Source organism: Mercenaria mercenaria, chromosome 1, assembly GCF_021730395.1.
Source record: "Mercenaria mercenaria strain notata chromosome 1, MADL_Memer_1, whole genome shotgun sequence".
NCBI classification, from domain to species: domain Eukaryota; kingdom Metazoa; phylum Mollusca; class Bivalvia; order Venerida; family Veneridae; genus Mercenaria; species Mercenaria mercenaria.
The window spans coordinates 65,450,248-65,473,078 of record NC_069361.1 but is presented as its reverse complement, the minus strand read 5'-3'; the positions used below and the strand labels follow the sequence as shown (position 1 = coordinate 65,473,078).

Sequence of the window (22,831 nt, the reverse complement as noted above, 5' to 3'; positions counted from 1 at the left end):
CTGGTATCTTATATTGATGCTAAATCTGATAAAATGCATAACACAGAGTAAAAAAACATCTTGGTCACAGTTACAAAAATACTTTCCAAAATTATTCCAGGTTACAGTCAATTTCAACATTTTGGTGTACAAACACGGGAGGGGATCCAACATATGTATTCCCAAATGGGCACCGCTTAAATTCATATGTTGTGCTTCCGGTAGTACATATGTGGTAAAAATTTTGCAGAAAAACAGTTGAGGTTTTATGTTGTGATTGAATTTTGCGGAAATGACATTGTTTTGCCAAAAAATCACGATGCAGTGCAACCGAGTATACATTAACAAGCACGTAAGTGCATTTACCTTACCTGTATTTGTAGAAATGACGGAGAAAAACATATCCTCCGTGAAGCGGTATGACTGAAAATTAGCAACATTTTTATCAACAGATGGAAATATGTTGTAATTGCCCTGCGCGTGCTTACATTTTGCCCTCGAAACCTTCCATATGCAAAACCCCACCCAGAAAAAAAAAATTATGGCGATCACTTTGCTAGAAAAATGTTTTTTGTGCGAAACACCGAATGGGATACATATGTTGTGCATGGGCTACATATGTGGTGCATTAGATTTTCTAGAACTCCACAGATTTTGAGCTTAAATGGTAACTCGATAAAGAAACGAATTGGAAATACGTGCTAAGTATACCAAAAATTATATACATGTATATTAAAGGGATAACTTATAAGAAACGAGCACAGCTTTAAGCTTACATATGATGCTGTAGAACATTTCCACTTAGGAGTCAACGCTTCTCTCCTAAATCCGAAGGCGTTTATGTGTTGCTTATGTGTGTTGACCTGTGAATGTCGGAAATATGCATGTATAGTTTGATGTATAGCATATTAGCTGCCGATACGTTCTGCGTAATTATGTTACTGAACCTAGTGTTCTTTTCGTGTTTGTTTTACTCATTCATGTGCACCTCTATATATATCTTCGGCGGTATTTTGCATCGTTAACTGTGGACTGAATTGTCTGTCTTTGAATCATGTACGTGAACTGAGTTATAGAGCCAAATATCTGTCTCGGGCAACGGACTCGAAAATAAAATGTAATAAATACTTTAGGGTCTGAGATTTGAATTCTGGAGGTAATTTTGGTTTGCCAGATACAGAACTATTGGCCCGGACGCTCCAATACATAAGATATTGTGGACCTGGCACTTACTTATGTTGAACTACGCAGTAACTTCGCAAGCTAGACATATATAGTTTGTGGCAATATAGGAGGCAGGGATCAGCCTACAAGGCGATTTGAGCGATATCGTCGCTTTAAAGTCGGCCACTTCGCCTAATTATCGCCTCCAGGCGAAATCCAAATCGCCGAGTTTTTCAGCGAGTTATTATCTGTTTACTTAAAGTTGCAAAACTTGATGCATATTCTAGATTAAATTATCGATAAATCCATAGTCAACCCCGCCTACTCGCCTGTCAAACTTCAGCCAATCGTAGCGTTAATATCTAACAGTGTCAATCAATAATATTGTAAGCCGCCGCCATTTTGAAAATTTTCAATCGGCGTGTAAAAAGCCGATAAACTTAACGAGAGCATGATTTTATGCAACAATTGTATATTATTCTTTCATTTTATTAAAGATTACCTCAAAAATTATTTCAATTACCATAATTACGGTCAATTTCTGTAAATGAACGGCTCGGGTACTGTGGATAAAAAATGATTTCGCGGACATCAGAACTGCCGTACAAAATATTGTAAAAAGATCGCCATTAACTACGAGTTTGGTATTATTTTCGAAAAAATAATAAATGAATCAATTAAATGTATACAGCTGAACAAATTGGTGCAAAAATCGGGCATTATAAAAGTACGAGAATCGAAACATTAATGAAAATTTTCACGCCGTTTTAATGGCACCTGTTAAATTTACGAATTTCGGACATGTAAATTTCAGATAAAAATTTATAGGCGACTTTTTCATAGCTAAGTTTATACTTTATTTAGAAATTCATGAAAATGATAATGCAAGAATCAATTTCCTTAAATAATTACTGTTTATAAGTTACAGCTAGACCCACAGAAAGTGGATATATATAGGCAAGAAACTAAATGCTATGCCGATTCTTCTCCTTAAATTTCTCAACTTCTCCCTAAATTCTGTGGAGGGAGAAGTCACTTCTCCCTAAAATTTTGACCTAGGCTGATCCCTGAGGAGGGAGGATATACTGCAAGGTAAGCGGTCAAAAATTGTGTGAATATAACTGAGCATGGCCATTAAATTATGAAATATGTCCAGGGCCCTTAATTTTATTAAGTTACCTACCAGACGCAGCTATGTTCTGATTATATGACCGAGTACCTTGCAGTATATCCTGGAAATATATTTCCACAAACTATGATAGGCCTAGAATGTGGAGATGCGATATACAAGTAAAAACGTAGTTTTACACAAGTAAGTGCCAGGTCCACAATATCATATGTACATGTAGTGGAGAGGCTGGGCCAGTAGTTCTGTAGCGGGCAAACTAAAATACCTCCTGAATCACCCTGACCGTAAAGTATTTATTACATTTTATTTTTGAGTCCGTTGTCCGAGACAGATATTTTGCTCTATAACGATGCAAAATACCGCCGAAGATATATATAGAGGCAAACATGAAAAGAACACTAGGTTCAAGAACATATAATTACGCAGACCGTATCGGTAACTAATATACTACACCAAACTATACATGCATATTTCCGACATTCACAGGTCAACACACATAGGCAACACATAAACACCAGATGCGTTGACTCCTAAGTGGAAATGTTCCACATCTAATATAAGCTTATAAAGCTGTGCTCGTTTCTTATAAGTTATCCCTTTCATACACATGTATATAATTTTTTGACTGATGTGACGTATACTTGGCACGTATTTCCAATTCGTTTCTTTATCCAGGTACCATTTAAGCTCAAGATCTGTGGAGTTTTAAAAAATCTAATGCACCACACAAAAATAATTGTAGCCCATGCACAACATATGTATTCCATACGGTTTTTCGCCCAAAAATATTTTTCTAGCAAAGTGATCGCCAAATATTTTTTCTTCTGGATGGGGTTTAGAATACGGAAAGTTGCGAGGGCAAAATTAAGCAGGCGCAGGGCAACTAAACAACATATTTCCACCTGTTGATAAAAATGTTCTATTTTTCAGTTATACCGCTTCACGGAGGATAAGTTCTTCTCCGTCATTTCTACAAATACAGGTAAGGTAAATGCACTTACGTGCTAGTTAATGTATACTCGGTTGCCCTGCATCGCGATTTTTTGGCAAAACAAAGTCATTTCCTCAAAATTCAATCACAAATAAAAACCTCACCTGTTTTTCTGTGAAATTTTTACCACATATGTACTACCGGAAGCACAACATATGAATTTAAGCGGTGCCCATTTGGGAATACATATGTTGGATCCCCTCCCGTGACAAAAAAACTCTGTAAATTGAACATTCCTCTTCAAAGTTCATTTAAAAGAAACTTGTCATCATTAAGAATTATTTCAAGAATTATAAGGCCTCACCTTACAACTGATTTAAAAAATAATTTGTAATGGAAGGTTTACTTAAATAACCAATTTTATGTCTTTGATAAGTCACTTTAACCTGAAAATATTCATTTATTTCAGTTTCTGGCTACCTAAATGAACTAATTTATCAAAAAAGGAAACTTCTGGTCAAATGGGAAGATTCAGCAGTGTATTGGTGCCCATTTTTCTTCGGGGTTCTGTCATGACTAACAATTAAAATTTAATAGTTTTCATCCAAAAAGAACATTTAATTGTACTAACTACTTAAACCAAAAACATTTTCAATAAAAAAAGTTTAAATTTGTTCTTCTTCTTCATTCGCAATTACACTTTTAAAGCAGCATGCCTCCAGATTGGGCAAAAAAATAATCTTTCTTTCAAATTGAAGTTTGCTCATATTATGAACATTAGAATATGAATTTTTGTTTCTAAAATATTTTAAAAATTCTAAATCAAGACAAAAAGATGACCGCATTTGGAATCGAACCACGGACCGCAGCGGCAATAAAGACATTTTCCCCGTCATTGTAACCAATAGCGCTATAGCTGAAGTAGTGAATAATGACTTCAAAATATAGATATTTCTAATCGAGACAGTTTACCTGGAGTAAAAACATGACAAACGCCTTTCGACTTTCATCGTAAAAGTAGTAAAAACAGCAAATTCTCATGTGTTTCCGTAACATAAAGTTTGTCAGTAATTAAGTTTTAAAGCCTTCTTAAGAAATAAAGCACTTATTTCAAGATATCTAAATATTTTTGTTTTGTTTTTTGTTGTTGAACGCATGCCGCTTTACATTTGTTCTTGCAAAAAGTTCCTGCTCTGCTATGTGCGATGAAACATGAAATAAGTATTCAAAATTCAAACTTTACACAAGATACATTATTTTGGCCAAAAGTTTACATTTCTAGTAAAGTGATTCAATGAAAGCTAAATTAAAGTTTTTATCACAAATAAAAACCTCACCTGTTTTTCTCTGAAATTTTTACCACATATGTACTACCGGAAGCACAACATATGAATTTAAGCGGTGCCCATTTGGGAATACATATGTTGGATCCCCTCCCGTGACAAAAAAACTCTGTAAATTGAACATTCCTCTTCAAAGTTCATTTAAAAGAAACTTGTCATCATTAAGAATTATTTCAAGAATTATAAGGCCTCACCTTACAACTGATTTAAACAAGAGCACCGCCTTGCGGGTGCTGACGCTCATCTGATTTTTTTTGTATAATAGAAATATTGTCCTACCCATGATTTTCTAAGTCTAAAAAGGGCCATCATTCTTGCAAAACACAGGATAGAGTTATGTTTCTTGATGTACAGTGTCCACTTATGATGGTGAAAAACTGTTGCAAGTTTTAAAGCAATAGCTTTGATAGTTTATGAGAAAAGTTGACTTAAACATAATACTCAACCAAGAAAATGATTTTCTAAGTCCAAAAGGGGCAATAATTATTGCAAAAAGCAGGATGGAGTTATGTTGCTTGCTGTCAGCTTATGATGGTGAACAAGTGTTGCAAGTTTCAAAGCAATAGCTTTGATAGTTTAAGAGAAAAAGTTGACCTAAACATAAAACTTAACCAAGAAATCTGATATTTTTTAAGTACAAAAAGGGCCATAAATCTTGCAAAAAGCAGGATGGAGTTATGTTTCTTGCTGTACAGGGTCAGCTTATGATGGTGAACAACTGTTGCAAGTTTTAAAGCAATAGCTTTGATAGTTTAGGATAAAAGCTGACCTAAACATAAAACTTAACCAAGAAAACTGATTTTCTAAGTCCAAAAGGGGCAATAATTCTTGCAAAAAGCAAGATAGAGTTATGTTTCTTGATGTACAGGGTCTGCTTATGATGGTGAACAAGTATTCCAAGTTTCAAAGCAATAGCTTTGATAGTTTAGGAGAAAAGTTGACCTAAACATAAAACTTAACCAAGAAATCTGATATTTTCTAAGTACAAAAGGGGCCATAAATCTTGCAAAAAGCAGGATGGAGTTACGTTTCTTGCTATACAGGGTCAGCTTATGATGGTGAACAAGTATTCCAAGTTTCAAAGCAATAGCTTTGATAGTTTAGGAGAAAAGCTGACCTAAACATAAAACTTAACCAAGAAATCTGATATTTTCTAAGTACAAAACATGAAATAAGTATTCAAAATTCAAACTTTACACAAGATACATTATTTTGGCCAAAAGTTTACATTTCTAGTAAAGTGATTCAATGAAAGCTAAATTAAAGTTTTATCAGTTTTAATTACAAGATTTTGTGATTAAAATTCTGTGCAATTTACTGTATAAAGGACACTTTACCGAAAACTGTCCTACAACAACTAGCCTGTCCTCTAGGGGTTTTCTACACGCCAAGTGATCATTTTGTTGCTTTTTTTACAATGAAAGTATTGCACTATAATAAGTTGCTAAACTACACTGGATCAACATCTGTGTTTAAAATGCTTAGATCAAAGTTAGGAAAAAGGTTAGAAATTCCTCTTTTAAGATGCTTGTATTCATGTCTATACTTTAGTCAACATGACCATGAAAAATACAAATTTGTTTTTCTTTTATTAAATTGAACCATTTTCTACAAAATACAGAATTAAACAAGAGGGCCAAGATGGCCCTAGGTCGCTCACCTAAGAAACACACCATAACAGTGTAAAACATGTTTGACCTAGTGATTTCATGGAAACAAATGTTCTGACCAATTTTCATTAAGATTGGACCAAAAAATTGGTCTCTTGCGATATAGCATTTTCTTAGATATGACCTAGTTTTTGACCCTAGATGACCCATGTTCAAACTCGACCTAAATTTTATCAAGGCAATCATTCTGACCAAAATTCATGAAGATCAATTGAAAAATACAGCCTCTATCACATACACAAGTTTTTTCTTTGATTTGACCAAGTGACCTAGTTTTTGACCTCAGATGACCCATATTCAAATTCGACCTAGATTTCATTAAGGCAATCATCCTGACCAAATTTCATAAAAATCAATTGAAAAAAACAGTCTCTATCGCATACACAAGATTTTTCTTTAATTTGACCTAGTGACCTAGTTTTTTATCTCAGATAACCCATACTCAAACTCGACCTAGATTTCATCAAGGCAATCACTCTGACCAAATTTCATGAAGATCAATTGAAAAATACATCCTCTATTGCATACACAATGTTTTTCTTCAATTTGACCTAATGACCTACTTTTTGACCCCAGATGACCCATTTTCGAACTTGGTCTAAATTTTATCAAGGTAATCATTCTGACCAAAATTCATGAAGATCAATTGAAAAATACAGCCTCTATCGCATACACAAGGTTTTTCCTTGATTTGACCTAGTGACCTAGATTTTGACCCCAGATGACCCATTTTCGAACTTGGCCTAGATTTCATCAAGGTTATCATTCCCACCAATATTCATGAAGAATAATTGAAAAATACAGCCTCTATCGCATACACAAGGTTTTTCTTTGATATGACCTAGTGACCTAGTTTTTGACCCGAGATGACCCATTTTCGAACTCGGCCTAGATTTCATCAAGGCAATCATTCTGACCAATATTCACGAAGATCAATTGAAAAATACAGCCTCTATCATATACACAAGGTTTTTCTTTGATTTGACCTAGTGACCTAGTTTTTGACCCGAGATGACCCATTTTCGAACTCGGCCTAGATTTCATCAAGGTTATCATTCTGACCTATATTCATGAAGATTAATTGAAAAATACAGCCTCTATCGCATACACAAGGTTTTTCTTTGATTTGACCTAGTGACCTAGTTTTTGATCCGAGATGACCCATTTTCATACTCGGCCTAGATTTCATCAAGGTTATCATTCTGACCAATATTCATGAAGATTAATTGAAAAATACAGCCTCTATCGCATACACAAGCTAAATGTTGACAGACGACAGACGCCGGACATCGAGCGATCAGAAAAACTCACCTGAACATTGCTCAGGTAAGCTAAAAAAACAATATCAATAATATTCAAAAATCATGTACTATCTCTACAAATATTTATAAAACTTGTACATGTGTAGTGTCAATTATGATAAAACAATAACTTTGCAGAACATGTTAAACTTTGGTGACTTATTTTGTACTAATAATTTCGCCATTATTAGATTTGTCACTCACTGACAGTTATTAAACAATCAAGATTAACTGAATTAACTTGAATTAAAACAGAATATGCTTTCAAGTAGATAAAGCTTCCTTAGGCAAAGTAAATATGATAAATTTAATTAATTCATTAACAGTTCATAAACAAATTGACTGCCAAATGCCTAGAAATCCTGTCACCAAAATGCCTAGAATGCAGGCTATGCATCCAGTAATCAGACAGCTAGACATTTCCATAAAAGAAAGATCATTCAATAACTAAGATGGAAAAGAAGAAACATTCAATTATAAAGAGTATAAGACATTCAATATAAAAAGATATTAAGATATAGAAATAAGAACATTCAATAATAACGATATAAAATAAAGATATAGAAATAAGAACATTCAATAAAATAAAGATATAGAAATAAGAACATTCAAATAATAAAGATATAAAATAAAGATATAGAAATGAGAAAACATTCAATAAAATAAAGATATAGAAATAAGAACATTCAATAAAATAAAGATATAGAAATAAAAACATTCAATAACAAAGATATAAAACAAAGCTATAGAAATAAGAACATTCAATAATAAAGATGTAAAATAAAGATATAGAAAGAAGAACATTCAATAAAATAAAGATATAGAAATAAGAACATTCAATAAAATAAAGATATAGAAATAAGAACATTCAATAACAAAGACATAAAACGAAGCTATAGAAATAAGAACATTCAATAATAAAGATGTAAAATAAAGATATAGAAAGAAGAACATTCAATAAAATAAGATATAGAAAGAAGGACATTCAATAAAATAAAGATATAGAAATAAGAACATTCAATAATAAAGATATAGAAATAAGAACATTCAATAATAAAGATATAGAAATAAGAACATTCTATAAAATAAAGATATAGAAATAAGAACATTCAATAAAATAAAGATATAGAAATAAGAACATTCAATAACAAAGACATAAAACGAAGCTATAGAAATAAGAACATTCAATAATAAAGATGTAAAATAAAGATACAGAAAGAAGAACATTCAATAAAATAAAGATATAGAAAGAAGAACATTCAATAAAATAAAGATATAGAAATAAGAACATTCAATAATAAAGATATAGAAATAAGAACATTCAATAATAAAGATATAAAACAAAGCTACTAAGATAAAGATGTAAGAGCATTCAATAATAAGAATACAGAAATAAAGATATGGATAAAAGGACATTCAATAATTAAGATATAAAATAAAGATATAAGATACAGAAGTAAGAGTACTCAAAAATAAAGATACAAAAGTAAGAATCTCCAATCATGAAGATATATAAAATACATGTTTTTAATAAAACAGTCTATTAGTATTAAGTACCATTCTACCTTAACACAGAAAATAAACCCATAAGTCTACAAGTGTGAATAGATTTAACAAAATAAATAACACTTACCAAATACAGACTTGATATTTTCTTCTGTGCTTTCAGCAAAATTATTTATCGGCTGTGTTGAACAACTTTCAAAACAATAATGATTCATTCACTTCAAAGATAATATATAATTTCATAAATAAAATCCCACCCACATTAAAGAAATCCATTATTCTCACAGTTCCAGCCAATCAACTTCGAACAAGAGAGATTATGCAAATTAGGTAAGGGGCCAATATGCAAATTAGGTTAGGATCCATCAAGACTTTTATGACACTCCGTGTATTCTGCTAGGATGCCAGGCATCAACACCTTCAAACAAATGAAAACTTTTGATCACCATGGGGGGCTGACTTTAATCCACACATGTATCATTCTTTAAAGCATACTTGAGTAATAAACTGAAGTACTGTGTACAAGAACAATTGCAACTAATTAGATCTTATGGCTCCATTACCTTAAAATTTTATTTTCAGGGCTAATTTTTTGTAAGTTCTATATGAAACTTTCAAAGACATTTTTAACAGGTCCCTTTTATATAAGTAACAAATGAAAAACAAAATTCCCAATGTACTCTGCAAGAAATAAATATAAATTGTGTTTCATGATAACACATAATAATTGTTAATAAAAATTTGCTTGTTAGTCAATTCATCAAAATACTAGTGTGATTTTGGAATATGGAGAACTTTTTATTTAACAAAATCAATGTAATGTAAGAATAAAGCAAAGGTGTAAATGAAGGACACTTTGTATAATGTCAGAATTAAACAGACATTAGGACTGCATCAAATTCTAATAACCATAGCATTTTATTTTGACAATTTTTAACTCGGCATTGAATTTCATTACTATTTGTTGCTGTTTTCCAAGTTGTCGCCATCTCAGTATTTTGGAACAAAGACTGGCAATGTTTGCTGGACTGAAAACTTAATTCCTTCATTTACATTGGCCAGGATAGGGACAAGTTCCCCAGGACAAAATCCCGTGATTATTTTGACCAAGGCAAACAAAATCTTCACTTTTATTTTTTTATATCATATATAAATTCTCGCTTCATTCTGGTTTAGAATTGAAAATTATCATCTTCCAATATTTTTTTTATATTTCTGTTCATCTTTATGTCATTCTATTTAAAGTTCTTATTCAACAAAATCAAAGTGGGATTATGTCCGCCTTCAGTGGGGGAAGAATATTAACTTTTGCCATGATATATTTACCAGTCATTTCAGGCAGTCAGACAAAATTTCAAAAACTCTGCCATCCTGACTCTTTCCCTTGATATCTTAAAACACTCCTACCTAAATTCTGCTACAGGTGTGAACATCAACAAGATGAGTGCTGGGAGTCCTGGTATGGGTGGCATCACTGTTGTGTCACGGGCTACCACTGAGGAACCATTAGGGTTCAATCCAACAAAGCCCGAAATCATCATTCTCTGGTGGGGGTCATGTGGTTCATCATCAATTGTAACAGAGTTCACACTGTCTGGCTCGATCTTTGTTGCCCTTTATGAGAGAAAATACAATTTATTGCATATAAATTTATTGAATCATTTTCTTAAAATATTTTTCTTTGGTCTTTTTGTTTTGTTTTGTTCATATCTATCTAGCTGCATAAAAGTCTGTTTTAAATTCCTTGTAAAAGACGGCTATTTCTGCCTTAATCTGATCATGGCATTTGTAATTTATTTTGATTCGTGTATGCATTTTAATTAATTACAGGTCAATCATTTCTCAAATTTGGCAATCTGTTAACATTGCCAGTTTTTAAACAGAAATGGAATGTAGGACGTTTTGGCCTGGACGTTTTGGCCTAGGACCTTTCGGCCTAAGACGTTTTGGCCAGGCATTTTTTGGGGGTAGGACGTTTTGGCCAAAAATAAATTTTGGTTCCATAGAATGCAAAATATTGCCTGGAGATTATTCTAAAAATGTTACATTATAATTGAACAAATTAAAAACAAACTGACTTTCAAGTGGCTTAATTGCAATTACTCTTGTTATTATGAAAAATGTGCTAAATAATTATTTCAATTCAATGTTTTTATAATGGTCAGGTTCCTTATACTGTTTTCTTTAATTATTATTTCTTATATATCACAATCACAATTTTTCTTTAATAAATGATCAATTATACTATAACAGATGATAAAATATTATTATCCAAATCAAAATTTGCATATTTTGAAAAAAAAAAAAATGTTTTTGGCCAAAACATCCTATCTCAACAATTTTCTTGGCCAAAACGTCCTAGGCCGAAAGATCCTAGGCCGAAACGTCCGGGCCAAAACGTCTGTGGCCAAAACGTCCGTCCTCCACCGAAATGTGTTGCAAGAAATATGCACAAGAGGTAAAATCTCTTCACCAACTTCCACAATTTAACCAAGGTGATGAAATTGTCTCCTCCATTTTTTTCTTAAATATGCACCTATATTCACACAATTAAGTTCAAAACAGGTAACAGTCACCATAAAGGTTGTTTATTTTTCAATTTATGTTGGTGATTGTGTAAATCATCAATTTTTATTACAAACACTATAAATGGTGTATATCCAAATTTTCACTTCATTCCATTTACAATCAATACTTATCATCTTTAAAAAATTGTATTTTTCCCATTTTTATTCATCTTCATTTAATGTTATAGTCTTAAATCAACAAAAACAAAGCTTGGTAAAACTAATTAAGTGGGGAGGGTGGGGGGTGGGGGATTGGGATGGTTCGTCTTACATTAACTGAGCATTGTGCTTTCAATTTTTATGTCAGCATTTTAAATGACAATAAATCTGTACACAATATCTGTTAACATTTTTGTATACTTATATAAGTCATATGGGATATGGATAAAATACGCTTCTCAATGCCCCCTCCCCCACCCCGCGACTCACACTGCCTAATCTGACTGTGGAAAAATTCTGTTTAAAACTGAACTGTATATCTATCATATTAAGGTGGAGGGGGTGGGGGGTGAGGGGTTGTCCAACATTCATTAGAAACAAATATCAAATATGATACGAGTGAATGAATGCAACAACTATCTTCAAACCGGAACAATTCCAGAAGTTTTTACAAGTCTGTACAATCCTAGAAATCAGTTACCTGAGTCTTCCAACGTTTGTCATATTGTAGAAGCTTAGTTCATAGGGATTGGTTGGTCCTGTTAAATTCACCTAGAATTACAAAAATACAGTTACTTATCATTATGAACTGTTTTATGTTTAAGTTTTATGCTAAACTAAACTAAACTAAACTATGCAAGAACTGCATATGTTTAAATAAATAAGCAACAAGTATTGTATGTATTAACTGTTGGTATGTATCAAATGGTCATAAATAGCTATCTTAGTTTTGGTCTGTAACACATTGCAAATTGATTAACATTCAACAGTGGCTCTTCAACACCAAATTATTTCAACCAAAAATCTTCATCCTGTAATCATAAATATTACCAAAACTTTTAGGAATAGTCTAGTATAGTCTATTTGTCTGTGGGTAACTTATTTTAAAAGAATTCCTAGTTGTGACAATCTACCAAAATCAAACACAGATTTCATATTTAATTCATCTTCAATTGTAAAATTAATGAATTTATTTCCCCACAAAAAAAAAGTCTGGTGACCAAAGCCTTGAAAACTTATGCCAAAACTTAATACTTTCTGTAGTGAACCACCATGGTAGCCATACCACTTAGTTTATATAATCTTTCATTTTCATATTTCAGAAGTGTCAATATTTTTGAAGGAATTTTCCTCCTTAGTTTGGGGGAACCAGTAAGCTATCATATTCCACTGTAAAAGTTTATCAACAGACACAGATATAAGTATTCGCCACAGCATTCTAAAAATCTCAGTTTGTTTGTTTGTATGTTACCCTATTATTAGCTAAAATCAGTACCCATTGTTAAGCAGAAGACTGTTAGTAATGTTAGTGGGAGGATAGTGCAAGATACAGAAGATGCTACAATTCAAGAAGTTTTCGCTAGTTCTCTAATGTGCCAGGTGTAAAGTGTCCACACATGAGAATGTTATCCAAATGTAAGTAATCTTTAGTTGGAGGAGCAGGGGCTCAAACTCACGACCCCTGGTTTTGTAGTAAGTCAGTGTTACCACTGGACCACTGCACCTGCTCATCTGAATATCTCATCTAAAGGTACTGCTTAATAAACATTCAGATTAGTCAGTAAACCTTATGTTAAAGCATAATTTCTAGTGTGTGCACGTGTTGCCACTGGTAACCAACATGTAGACTCCTCCAGGACAATGTTACTAATTTTTTTTTTTTTCTTTTTGAGAACTGTGAAAGATCAGAAAAAGCTTCAACTCTGAAAGTTTCCCTGGTTCTTTTGTATGGTGTTTAGTACCCATACAAGGCATTTTTACGCAAATGTTAGCAAGTTTTAGTTGTAAGAGCAGTGGCTCAAAGGGTCTAATTTCTATTTTTTAACAAATCTAAATAAAGAAGAAAACAACTGATTTACCCTAGATCCTTTCTGCCTAGCACCAAGATCACCACCAGCCCCTAACGAAACATTTAACCAATCAGCTCTAGGTTCCCCTAACACTGTCCCTTGTCTAGCACCTTGTCCAAGAAGATTTCTTGCTTTCATGTATTCTGCTGATCTCTGCTCATGATTTTGCTGAAACAGAAATAGAACATTACACAAGTCTACAGCTCTTATTTCTGTATTTTTTCTAACTTCAATTTAATAGGGGTTTGACGTCCATCATGTTGATCAGGTTCACTTAGGTAGCTGACAAATGAAAATTTAATCAGTTTATGTGTTCATGGTGCACCAATATATTTTGAAGAGATTTTTTTTTGCTTCAGATGGTGGAGGAAGAGCTCTGGTTCCAGTCTGTCTACTGTTCTAAACAAGAGCAAGTAACTGGGTTTAACCATCAATCAAGCAGATTTTAGTGGACCGCCTGTGTGGCTGGAATCTACTGCACTGAATGCCAGGTTATTTGAAGTCAACGGGATTAACCCAGCTTCTGAGACCCTCTCATTGCTTTTTCCTTCATAATCATTAGGGGACCATGTAAAAGCAAATATGTATAAAATATTGGCATAGTTTCTTAAGAAGAGCTGTCCATAGAACAGCATGCTCAACTATTCGACAAGTCAAATTAGGGCTGTAACTTTCATCACAGTCTAGTAATACTTAATGTAACCAATTTATTTTACCAAAGTTGAATTTTTTTATGGCAATGATAACAGCTTGTATGCTAAATTTCAACAACATTTCTTAAATCAAAGCAGGGCCATAATTTGAATTGACTTCCAGAAAGAATTCTCTTGATTGAAGCAAAGAAGTATAAAATACACAGAATGGCAACTGGCTGTAATCTCGCGTGAGCTCGTGTCAGAGCGTGATTCGGCGTTATCTTACTAAAAACAAACATCGGCGAGCATGGAGTTACATTTTGTACCTTTAAAACTACATTTAAAATACATGTTAGCTTCTAAAACAAAACTAGTTTAATGTGAAATGGTCTTAAGACACGAAGTACACGTTTTTTTTTTGCCATCGAAAGAAGCGTGGTCATACGGTGATAATTATTTTACCGATGAATAATTGCTTTCGCATACAAAATGGCGCGTGGAGAAAGCGCCACTTCTGGTAAACGAGATCTCGTTTTTTTGTCACGGGAGGTTGGCGAGATTTGCTCTATATGCCTTTCAAGTTGCCAATCTATTTATTTTTATAGCTCTTTGATTGAAGAAAATGATGCGCTATGGAAGTTTCAATCCAAACTGTATGTAATTGTTACTGAGGTAAAGCTTGACTGAGTTGCAACCCAATAAAAAACAGTGGGAAGGGGTTTTATCCACTTCTTGTGATGAAATAATGCAAGGAGGGGGCACCTGGAGTCTTTCTCCACCATCAAAGCTAGAAAGTCACCATGTGACCTATAATTGTGTTGGTGCGATGTAAAACACAACAAAAACCAAAAAAGTCCACAATCTATTTAGGTGGCCCAAGGAAGATCGGCAAAGGAAGGTAATACTAATTTTTCAAATTTAATTTCTAATGTTTACTGGTTAAATACGTAATTGTTTAAGCATAATACAATAAGTCTTATATTAACATCAATCCTTGGGCAAAGTATGTTTGTGAAATTTATATACATGCTCAAATACCTCTATTCTGGTTGGGCGACACAGAAAGGCAAATTAAATTTTAAAAGTACTTTAAACAAAAACTTGTACTAGGCACTATATGAACACAAATCATAGTAAATCAGTAAACAAAGTTTAAAAGAAATAGTTTACTTGGCCAAAAATCGGATAAACCACCTTTAACCAAGGTGCAATGCCACCGCCACAATTTCTCGGGTGAGTAGAACAGCTCTCACTATTCTTTGATTTGTTGAGCTAAAAACTGTTCATATATTACAAGACGTTTAAGTTACACAATTTAAGGTCATACGGTAACTTTCAAGTATTCCATGGAGGAACAAGACACAAGGTGCCCTTCCAGTCATTATTTCATTTAAAGGTGGGCACCAGTGTAGAACCAATGATTCTCTATAACCCAGCTGGGTGGATTCCTCGCAGGAGAGTTCTACACTTCTCCGTAACCCAGTTGGATGGATTCCTCGCAGGAGAGTTCTATTCTTCTCCGTAACCCAGCTGGATGGATTCTTCGCAGGAGAGTTCTACACTTCTCCGTAACCCAGTTGGATGGATTCCTCGCAGGAGAGTTCTACTCTTCTCCGTAACCCAGCTGGATGGATTCCTTGCAGGAGAGTTCTACACTTCTCCATAACCAAGCTGGATGGATTCCTCACAGGAGAGTTCTACACTTCAAGTGAGGTTTCCAACCAACAGCAGCGAGAGGCAAGCAATTCAGTCAGCAAAATTAACCCTTAGCCTGCTAAGTTTTTAAAATGGACTGGTCCATCATTCAATTTGGTCAATTACATTTATTATTCAAAGGGGTATTCACTGAAAATTTACTGACTGAATAGCGAACAGTGCAGACCTTGATCAGCCTGCAGGCTGATTTTGGTTAGCACTGGTCGCAAAGGCAGAATTACTTGCTGCCAGCAGGCTAAAGGTTAAACACTCAGCAACAGAGGCCCTAAGACAACATGAAAAACATTTCATGTAAATCTTTATCATAATAAGACAATACATGAAACCTTTGACAGAGTGCTTTCTTCTGCCTCATCAGCAAACCCCATCTCAACAAGTTTGGGCCCTACATAGAACTGACCATACTGTTGCGTGATGTGGATAAGATCAACACGTAATACGCCATGTATAACTGAAAATGGCTGAAAAATAATATTAACTCTGCCATTATACATGTTATGTACATGTAACATGAAACATTGAATAACACAAACAACAAAAATATCAATGCTTCAATATGCACACTTTTTAGTTTCTTGTCATACCAGGTGCTCTGGAAACAGTGATAGGAAAATCTATTGTCCAAGAACAAATACAGACAAGTAGAATTTCACAATATTAACCGCTATATGGACAAGAAGAAAATAGCTCTTGACAAAACAGTCCAAGAACAAATACAGACAAGTAGAATTTCACAATATTAACCGCTATATGGACAAGAAGAAAATAGCTCTTGACAAAACATTCAAGTAGGTCAAAATCAGATTTCAGTGCACCTGGAAGTTGGGCCCCAAAGAAGGACTGAGGAAATCATATGGTCTTTTTCCAACACAAGTAGGTCTGAACACTCTGGAGGCAATTTATCTTATACCGAGTCTGAATTTTTTTCACTCTATCTCCTAAATAAAGGTGTGCATATCCCCTTCAAATTTGTTGGATTTTTTCACTCATGTTAATCCGAATTCATAAAGAGTATGAGTTGTGCAACTTTATCAGGAGGATTTAGCATTTTTTTTCTTAGGAATGATTTCTATGAAGTTTCAATTCAAAGCAGGATATACCCTTGCAATCAGTTTGTGATTGAGCACCATTTCTGTGAATGCATTTGTTGCTGCGTATGTCCACTTTCCATCAGGACACTTGATGGGTGAAGGTCGAATCTTGATCAGTCGACATTCAAAAGCCTAAATTGAAAATAAAAGATAAAATCAGATACATTAAAACCTGCCATTACAGACCGGTCTTAGGACAGTTGCAAACATGTAAAGATATAAACGAAAAAACATGGTAACCTTCTAAAGTAGGATTTTTAAATGTTTGCTCGGGAATAGTCATTTTGTCACAAAATTTAACTCATATAACGACTTTCCAGCTTTTTTAATTGTGAAAGACCACTCAATCCGGGCATTACTCTAGGAACAAACTGGCCCTAGGAAGAACCCTTGACCTTCAAAAAGCCAGCTGAATACTGACCCAAATTTGGCTCAAACCCACAGAGTCAAGAGGCAAGTGAGTTATAGCTAGCCATTTTAAGCTACCCCACTAATTTTTCGGGCACAAAAAACTACAATGTAAAAACAATAATTTTTATCAATTAAGCTTAATCAGACAATATGTGCAAAACAGAACACTATCATGGTAAGAAAAGTTCTAGAATTATTCATACCTGGAATGGTGTTCTGAGCAAATGTGAGGGCAATTCCCTCAGTTCTTCTCTCCTCAGTTCTGCTGTGTTGCCATAGTCAACAAAGAACACCTGAAATATACACCTGTATTAAAAGAACACCTGAACTTCTACAGACATATTCAAAGAACATAACAAATATACAGCTACTAATCAAAGAATACTTACAACAGCTGTTAAAGGAGACAGCACACTCAAAAATTTTAGTGAAACAGAGCATATCTGAGGAAACAAGAGCTGTCACTAGTCAGCAACACTGCAAGCCCTGACAAGAATAATTACTACACCAGCAGTTGTGATAAGACAACTTACAATAAGACTAATTACCTCTACACACTCTTTGTCAGCTTTGATTTGATAAGCTCTAATAAGACTAATTACCTCTACACACTCTTTGTCAGCTTTGATTTGACAGCTCCAATATGACTAATAACTCTCTGATAGAACTAAATACCTCTACACACTCTGTAAGCTCTGATAGGACTAATTACCTCTAAACTCTCTGTACGCACTGATACGACCACTTACCTCTACTCACCATGTGTAAGCTCTGATAAGACTACTTACCTCTACACACTGTAACCCTGATAAGACCACTTACCTCTACATACTGTAAGCCCTGATAGGACCACTTACCTCTACACACTCTCAGTAACCTATGTCAACACTTATTACCTCTACACACTCTCTGTAGGCTCTGATACTTTCATCAAACTTGTTCTGCACTGACTGTATTCTTGCCCTGTAATATTCCAAAGTCTCATCCATGTAGGGGGCCACACAGAACACTCCAACACGTACCACACCAGTCAATGGCTGAAAACAGAGGTAATATTTATATTAATATGTAAAATATTTATATTTTACAAGAGTAATGATTTCATTTACAAAGGTCGAGTCTCAATAACTGAAATATCACTACTGTCTAATGAGATGCAAATCTTACAGGCTGTATAACTGTAAAAGAGCATTTTTAAAAGACCTGTAAGTCTTGACAACACAGAAACCTACAGATATTTGCAAATCCGCCTGTCATTACACCTTTTTTCTTCACTGATATGGATTGCAACAATGGGTCATAACCAGAGTTCCTTGATTCTGTGCCAGTAGAGACTTGTTCTATTTAAATAACTGACAACCTCCGCACATGAATCAGAGGTACAGAATGAATGACTTCAGATATACTGCCTTTTGTCAAATCTCCACCAAAACAAGAGCTGTCTCCATAGGATGACACATGCCCCCGATGGCACTTTGAATGAATAGTCATGGCCGATGCTAGAGTTTAGGACCTTTGACCTACGGAGCTGGGTCTTGCGCGCGACACGTCGTCTTACTGTGTCACACATTCATGCATAGTTATTTTAAAATCCATGCATGAATGACAAAGATATGGACCGGACACGCCCATCAATGCACTATCATGAAAAATGACCTTTAACGTCTAAGTGTGACCTTGACCTTTGAGCTACGGACCTGGGTCTTGCGCGCAACACGTCATCTTACTGTGGTACACATTCAAGCCAAGTTATTTGAAAATCCATCCATCGATGACAAAGATATGGACCGGACACGCCCATCAATGCACTATCCTATAATGTCTAAGTGTGACCTTGACCTTTGAGCTACGGACCTGGGTCTTGTGCGTGACACGTCGTCTTACTGTGGTACACATTCATGCCAAGTTATTTGAAAATCCATCCATCGATGACAAAGATATGGACCGGACACGTCCATCAATGCACTATCCTATAATGTCTAAGTGTGACCTTGACCTTTGAGCTACGGACCTGGGTCTTGCGCGCGACACGTCGTCTTACTGTGGTACACATTCATGCCAAGTTATTTGAAAATCCATCCATCGATGACAAAGATATGGACCGGACACGAAAATTGCAGACAGACTGACAGACCGACAGACGGTTCAAAAACTATATGCCTCCCTTCGGGGGCATAAAAATTCACCTTAACCCAGAATCAAACTTGCTGGCCATTCAAGATACAGCCCTGTGCTCTACCTAGTGAGCTACCCCAGCCAACTGATCTTTGCAGGGATGAATCTTTTAGCTTGATCAAACACAATATCCTCTCCACAAAATGTAATAAATGTTAGATATCTCAGAACGCTGTCATATATTAATATACATTACCAATTAAATACTGTAATCAAAAATTAACGATATATATGGCCTACTGATCAGATATACACCCAAAATCTTATTTCAAAATGGGAAGAAAAGGTTTCAATTTCATATGTGCCGTGCCATGGGAAAACCAACATAGTGGGTTTGCAACCAGCATGGATCCAGACCAGCCTGCGCATACGCGGAGTCTGGTCAGGATCCATGCTGTTCGCTAACAGTTTCTCCAATTCCAATAGGCTTCAAAAGTGAACAGCATGGATCCTGACCAGACTGCGCGGATGCGCAGGCTGGTCTGGATCCATGCTGGTAGCAAAGCCACTATGTTGGTTTTCTCATGGCACGGCTCATTTGTGCATGGACATGTGTATTGTGTAGGGTTTCATTCTTTATTACTATAGGTCTCAGAACATCACACTTCCCTCTCAATTCAGATATACCTTCAAAATGTACCTCTAAACCTAAATCTGAAGTTCTAAACTTGTAGATTTACAGGCTAAATTTATCATCCAATTTTTCACAGATGCTTATTGCTATGTGTAGAGATTTATTAAACACACCCATACACATACAAGTGTGAAATCAACGTTTCAAATGCCAAATTAATGTAAATGTAAACATCTTACCTTCAAACTGTATCCTCGGTCTTTGTTCAGCGCCTCCTGCACCTGATACAGGGCTCTGCAATTCTCCTCCTCACCATACTGAGCCCAGAAATGGCCACATTCAATAACCTAATACAATACAAACAATGAATTTTAACAAAATTTTATCTTTTTTGCCAAAACTGCTAATTTGTGGGGGACTAAACTAATTAAAGACAAGAGGGCCATGATGGCCCTATATATCGCTCATCAGAGTTGATCTGGCCTACTGACCTAGTTTTTGACCCCACATGGCCAAGAGTTGAACTTGACATAAGATCATCAAGACAAACATTCTAAATTCCATAAAGATTTAGTTACAACTGTATCCTCTGGAGTGTTCACAAGCTTTTCCTTTGATTTAACCGGTGACCTAGTTTTTGACCCCACATGACCCAGATTAGAACTTGACCTATAGATTATCAAAACAAACATTCTGACTATTTATCGTGAGTTTCATTCTTAAATTGTGGTCTCTAGTGTTGAAAAGATTTTTCTTTGATCTGGCCTAGTGACCTAGTTTTTGACCCCACATGACCCAGATTCAAACCTGACCTAGAAATGATTAAGACAAACATTCTGACCCAGTTTCATAAAGATTGAGTCACAAACGTGGCCTCTAAAGTGTTCACAAGTTTTTCCTTTGATTTGACCAGGTGACCTAGTTTTTGACCCCACATGACCCAGATTCAAACTTGACCTAGAAATCATCAAGCTAAACTTTCTGACTAAGTTTCATAAATATTGGGTCACAACTGTGGCTTCTAGAGTGTTCACAAGCTTTTCCCATCATTTGACCAGGTGACCTAGTTTTTAATCCAACATGACCCAGTTTCGAACCTGACCTAAAGAACATCAAGACTAACATTCGGACCAAGTTTCATAAAGATTGGGTCACAAATGTGGTCTCTAGAGTGTTCACAAGCTTTTCCATTGATCTGACCTACTTACCTAGTTTTTGACCCAACATGACCCAGATTCAACCTTGACCTAGAGATCATCAACACTAACATTCTGATCAAGTTTCATAAAGACTGGGGCACAAATGTGGTCTCTAGAGTGTTCACAAGCTATTCCTTTGATCTGATTTACTGACCTAGTTTTTCACCCCAGATGACCCAGTTTCTAATTTGACCTAGAGATAATCAAGACAAACATTCTGACCAAGTTTCATAAAGATTAGGTCAAAAATGCGGTCTCTAGAGTGTTCACAAGCTTTTACTTTGATCTGACCTACTGACCTAGTTTTCGATCCCACATGACCCAGTTTCAAACTTGACCTAGAGATCATCAAGACTTACATTCTGACCAAGTTTCATAAAGATTGGGTCAAAAATATGGTCTCTAGAGTGTTCACAGGCTTTTCCTTTGATCTGACCTACTGACCTAGTTTTTGACTCCACATGACCCAGTTTCGAACTTGACCTAGAGATCATCAAGACTAACATTCTGACCAAGTTTCATAAAGATTGGGTCACAAATGTGGCCTCTAGACTGTGCACAAGGCAAATGTTGACGGATGACGCACGACTGACAACGGACGACGCACGCCGGACTAATAAAAAAATTGGTGGTCATTTTTCTCAGTAGTGTGTATTTAATTTTTTTGTATGTAACAAACATTTAATCTGGCTCTGCAGACAAAATTTACTGAACCAGCAGAAGAGGAAGACGATTACAAATAAAACTGGACCTTGACCTTCAAACAATTCACCAGAAGATTATCATCAGTAAACTGTGATACCATGTTGACCAAAAATGCAACTGATATAACTCTATTAAGTTTGCATGTCAAGAATTCAATTAGAATCCTCACTTTTCTTCTCAGCCTTGAAGAAAAACAACATGCATTCTCACAACCATTTAGCATCAATAACCAATTGCATATGTGCTTTTGGAGTCAATGGCAGATTGGGCTACAATGCTACTGACAGATATGATTCCAGCCTGTTGCTAATATCCCAACTAGTGTTCAGTGTTGAGTGCTTTACATAAATTAGTGCTGTTTTCAGCTGTATCAAGCTGATACTGGGCAGGTAAATAGAACATGTGACTTGGGTTTGACTGGATCCATTCTGGGTGAAATCTTTCAATGACTATCCAAGCTAAACAGGAAACTTTCATCTATTTCCTTTAAGTATCTATTATTTGTTCATTAACCTCTACCAAACTGTTTCATATTGTAACAAATTCTTTTATTTTACAGCAAAAAAAATCAGTATCTGTTTAAGTTAAAGGACCAACACTGACAAGGTGTCTATGTACTGTGAAATCATTTAATTTTGCAGGCACGAAATCTCGTAGTTTGGACCAAAACAGCTATTTTGTGCAGACAAAAATTTGTGGGTTTCAACTTTTGAACATAAAATTGCA

At 35.0% G+C, this 22,831-nt stretch overlaps 1 protein-coding gene across 1 annotated transcript in view; it reads right to left on the bottom strand.

Annotated features, from left to right (window-relative positions):
* The window catches only part of LOC123535473 (ATP-dependent RNA helicase TDRD9-like), a 115,011-nt gene that overhangs the window by 46,331 nt on the left and 45,849 nt on the right, over positions 1-22,831 (bottom strand). The window contains exons 23-30 of the mRNA XM_053549733.1: positions 20,441-20,548; positions 18,349-18,489; positions 17,656-17,745; positions 17,051-17,173; positions 16,277-16,411; positions 13,609-13,767; positions 12,231-12,301; positions 10,431-10,637 (exon numbers count right to left, since the gene is read on the bottom strand). Of these exons, the coding sequence (XP_053405708.1) occupies positions 10,431-10,637; positions 12,231-12,301; positions 13,609-13,767; positions 16,277-16,411; positions 17,051-17,173; positions 17,656-17,745; positions 18,349-18,489; positions 20,441-20,548 (1,034 nt within the window). The remainder of the gene's footprint in view (positions 1-10,430; positions 10,638-12,230; positions 12,302-13,608; positions 13,768-16,276; positions 16,412-17,050; positions 17,174-17,655; positions 17,746-18,348; positions 18,490-20,440; positions 20,549-22,831) is intronic.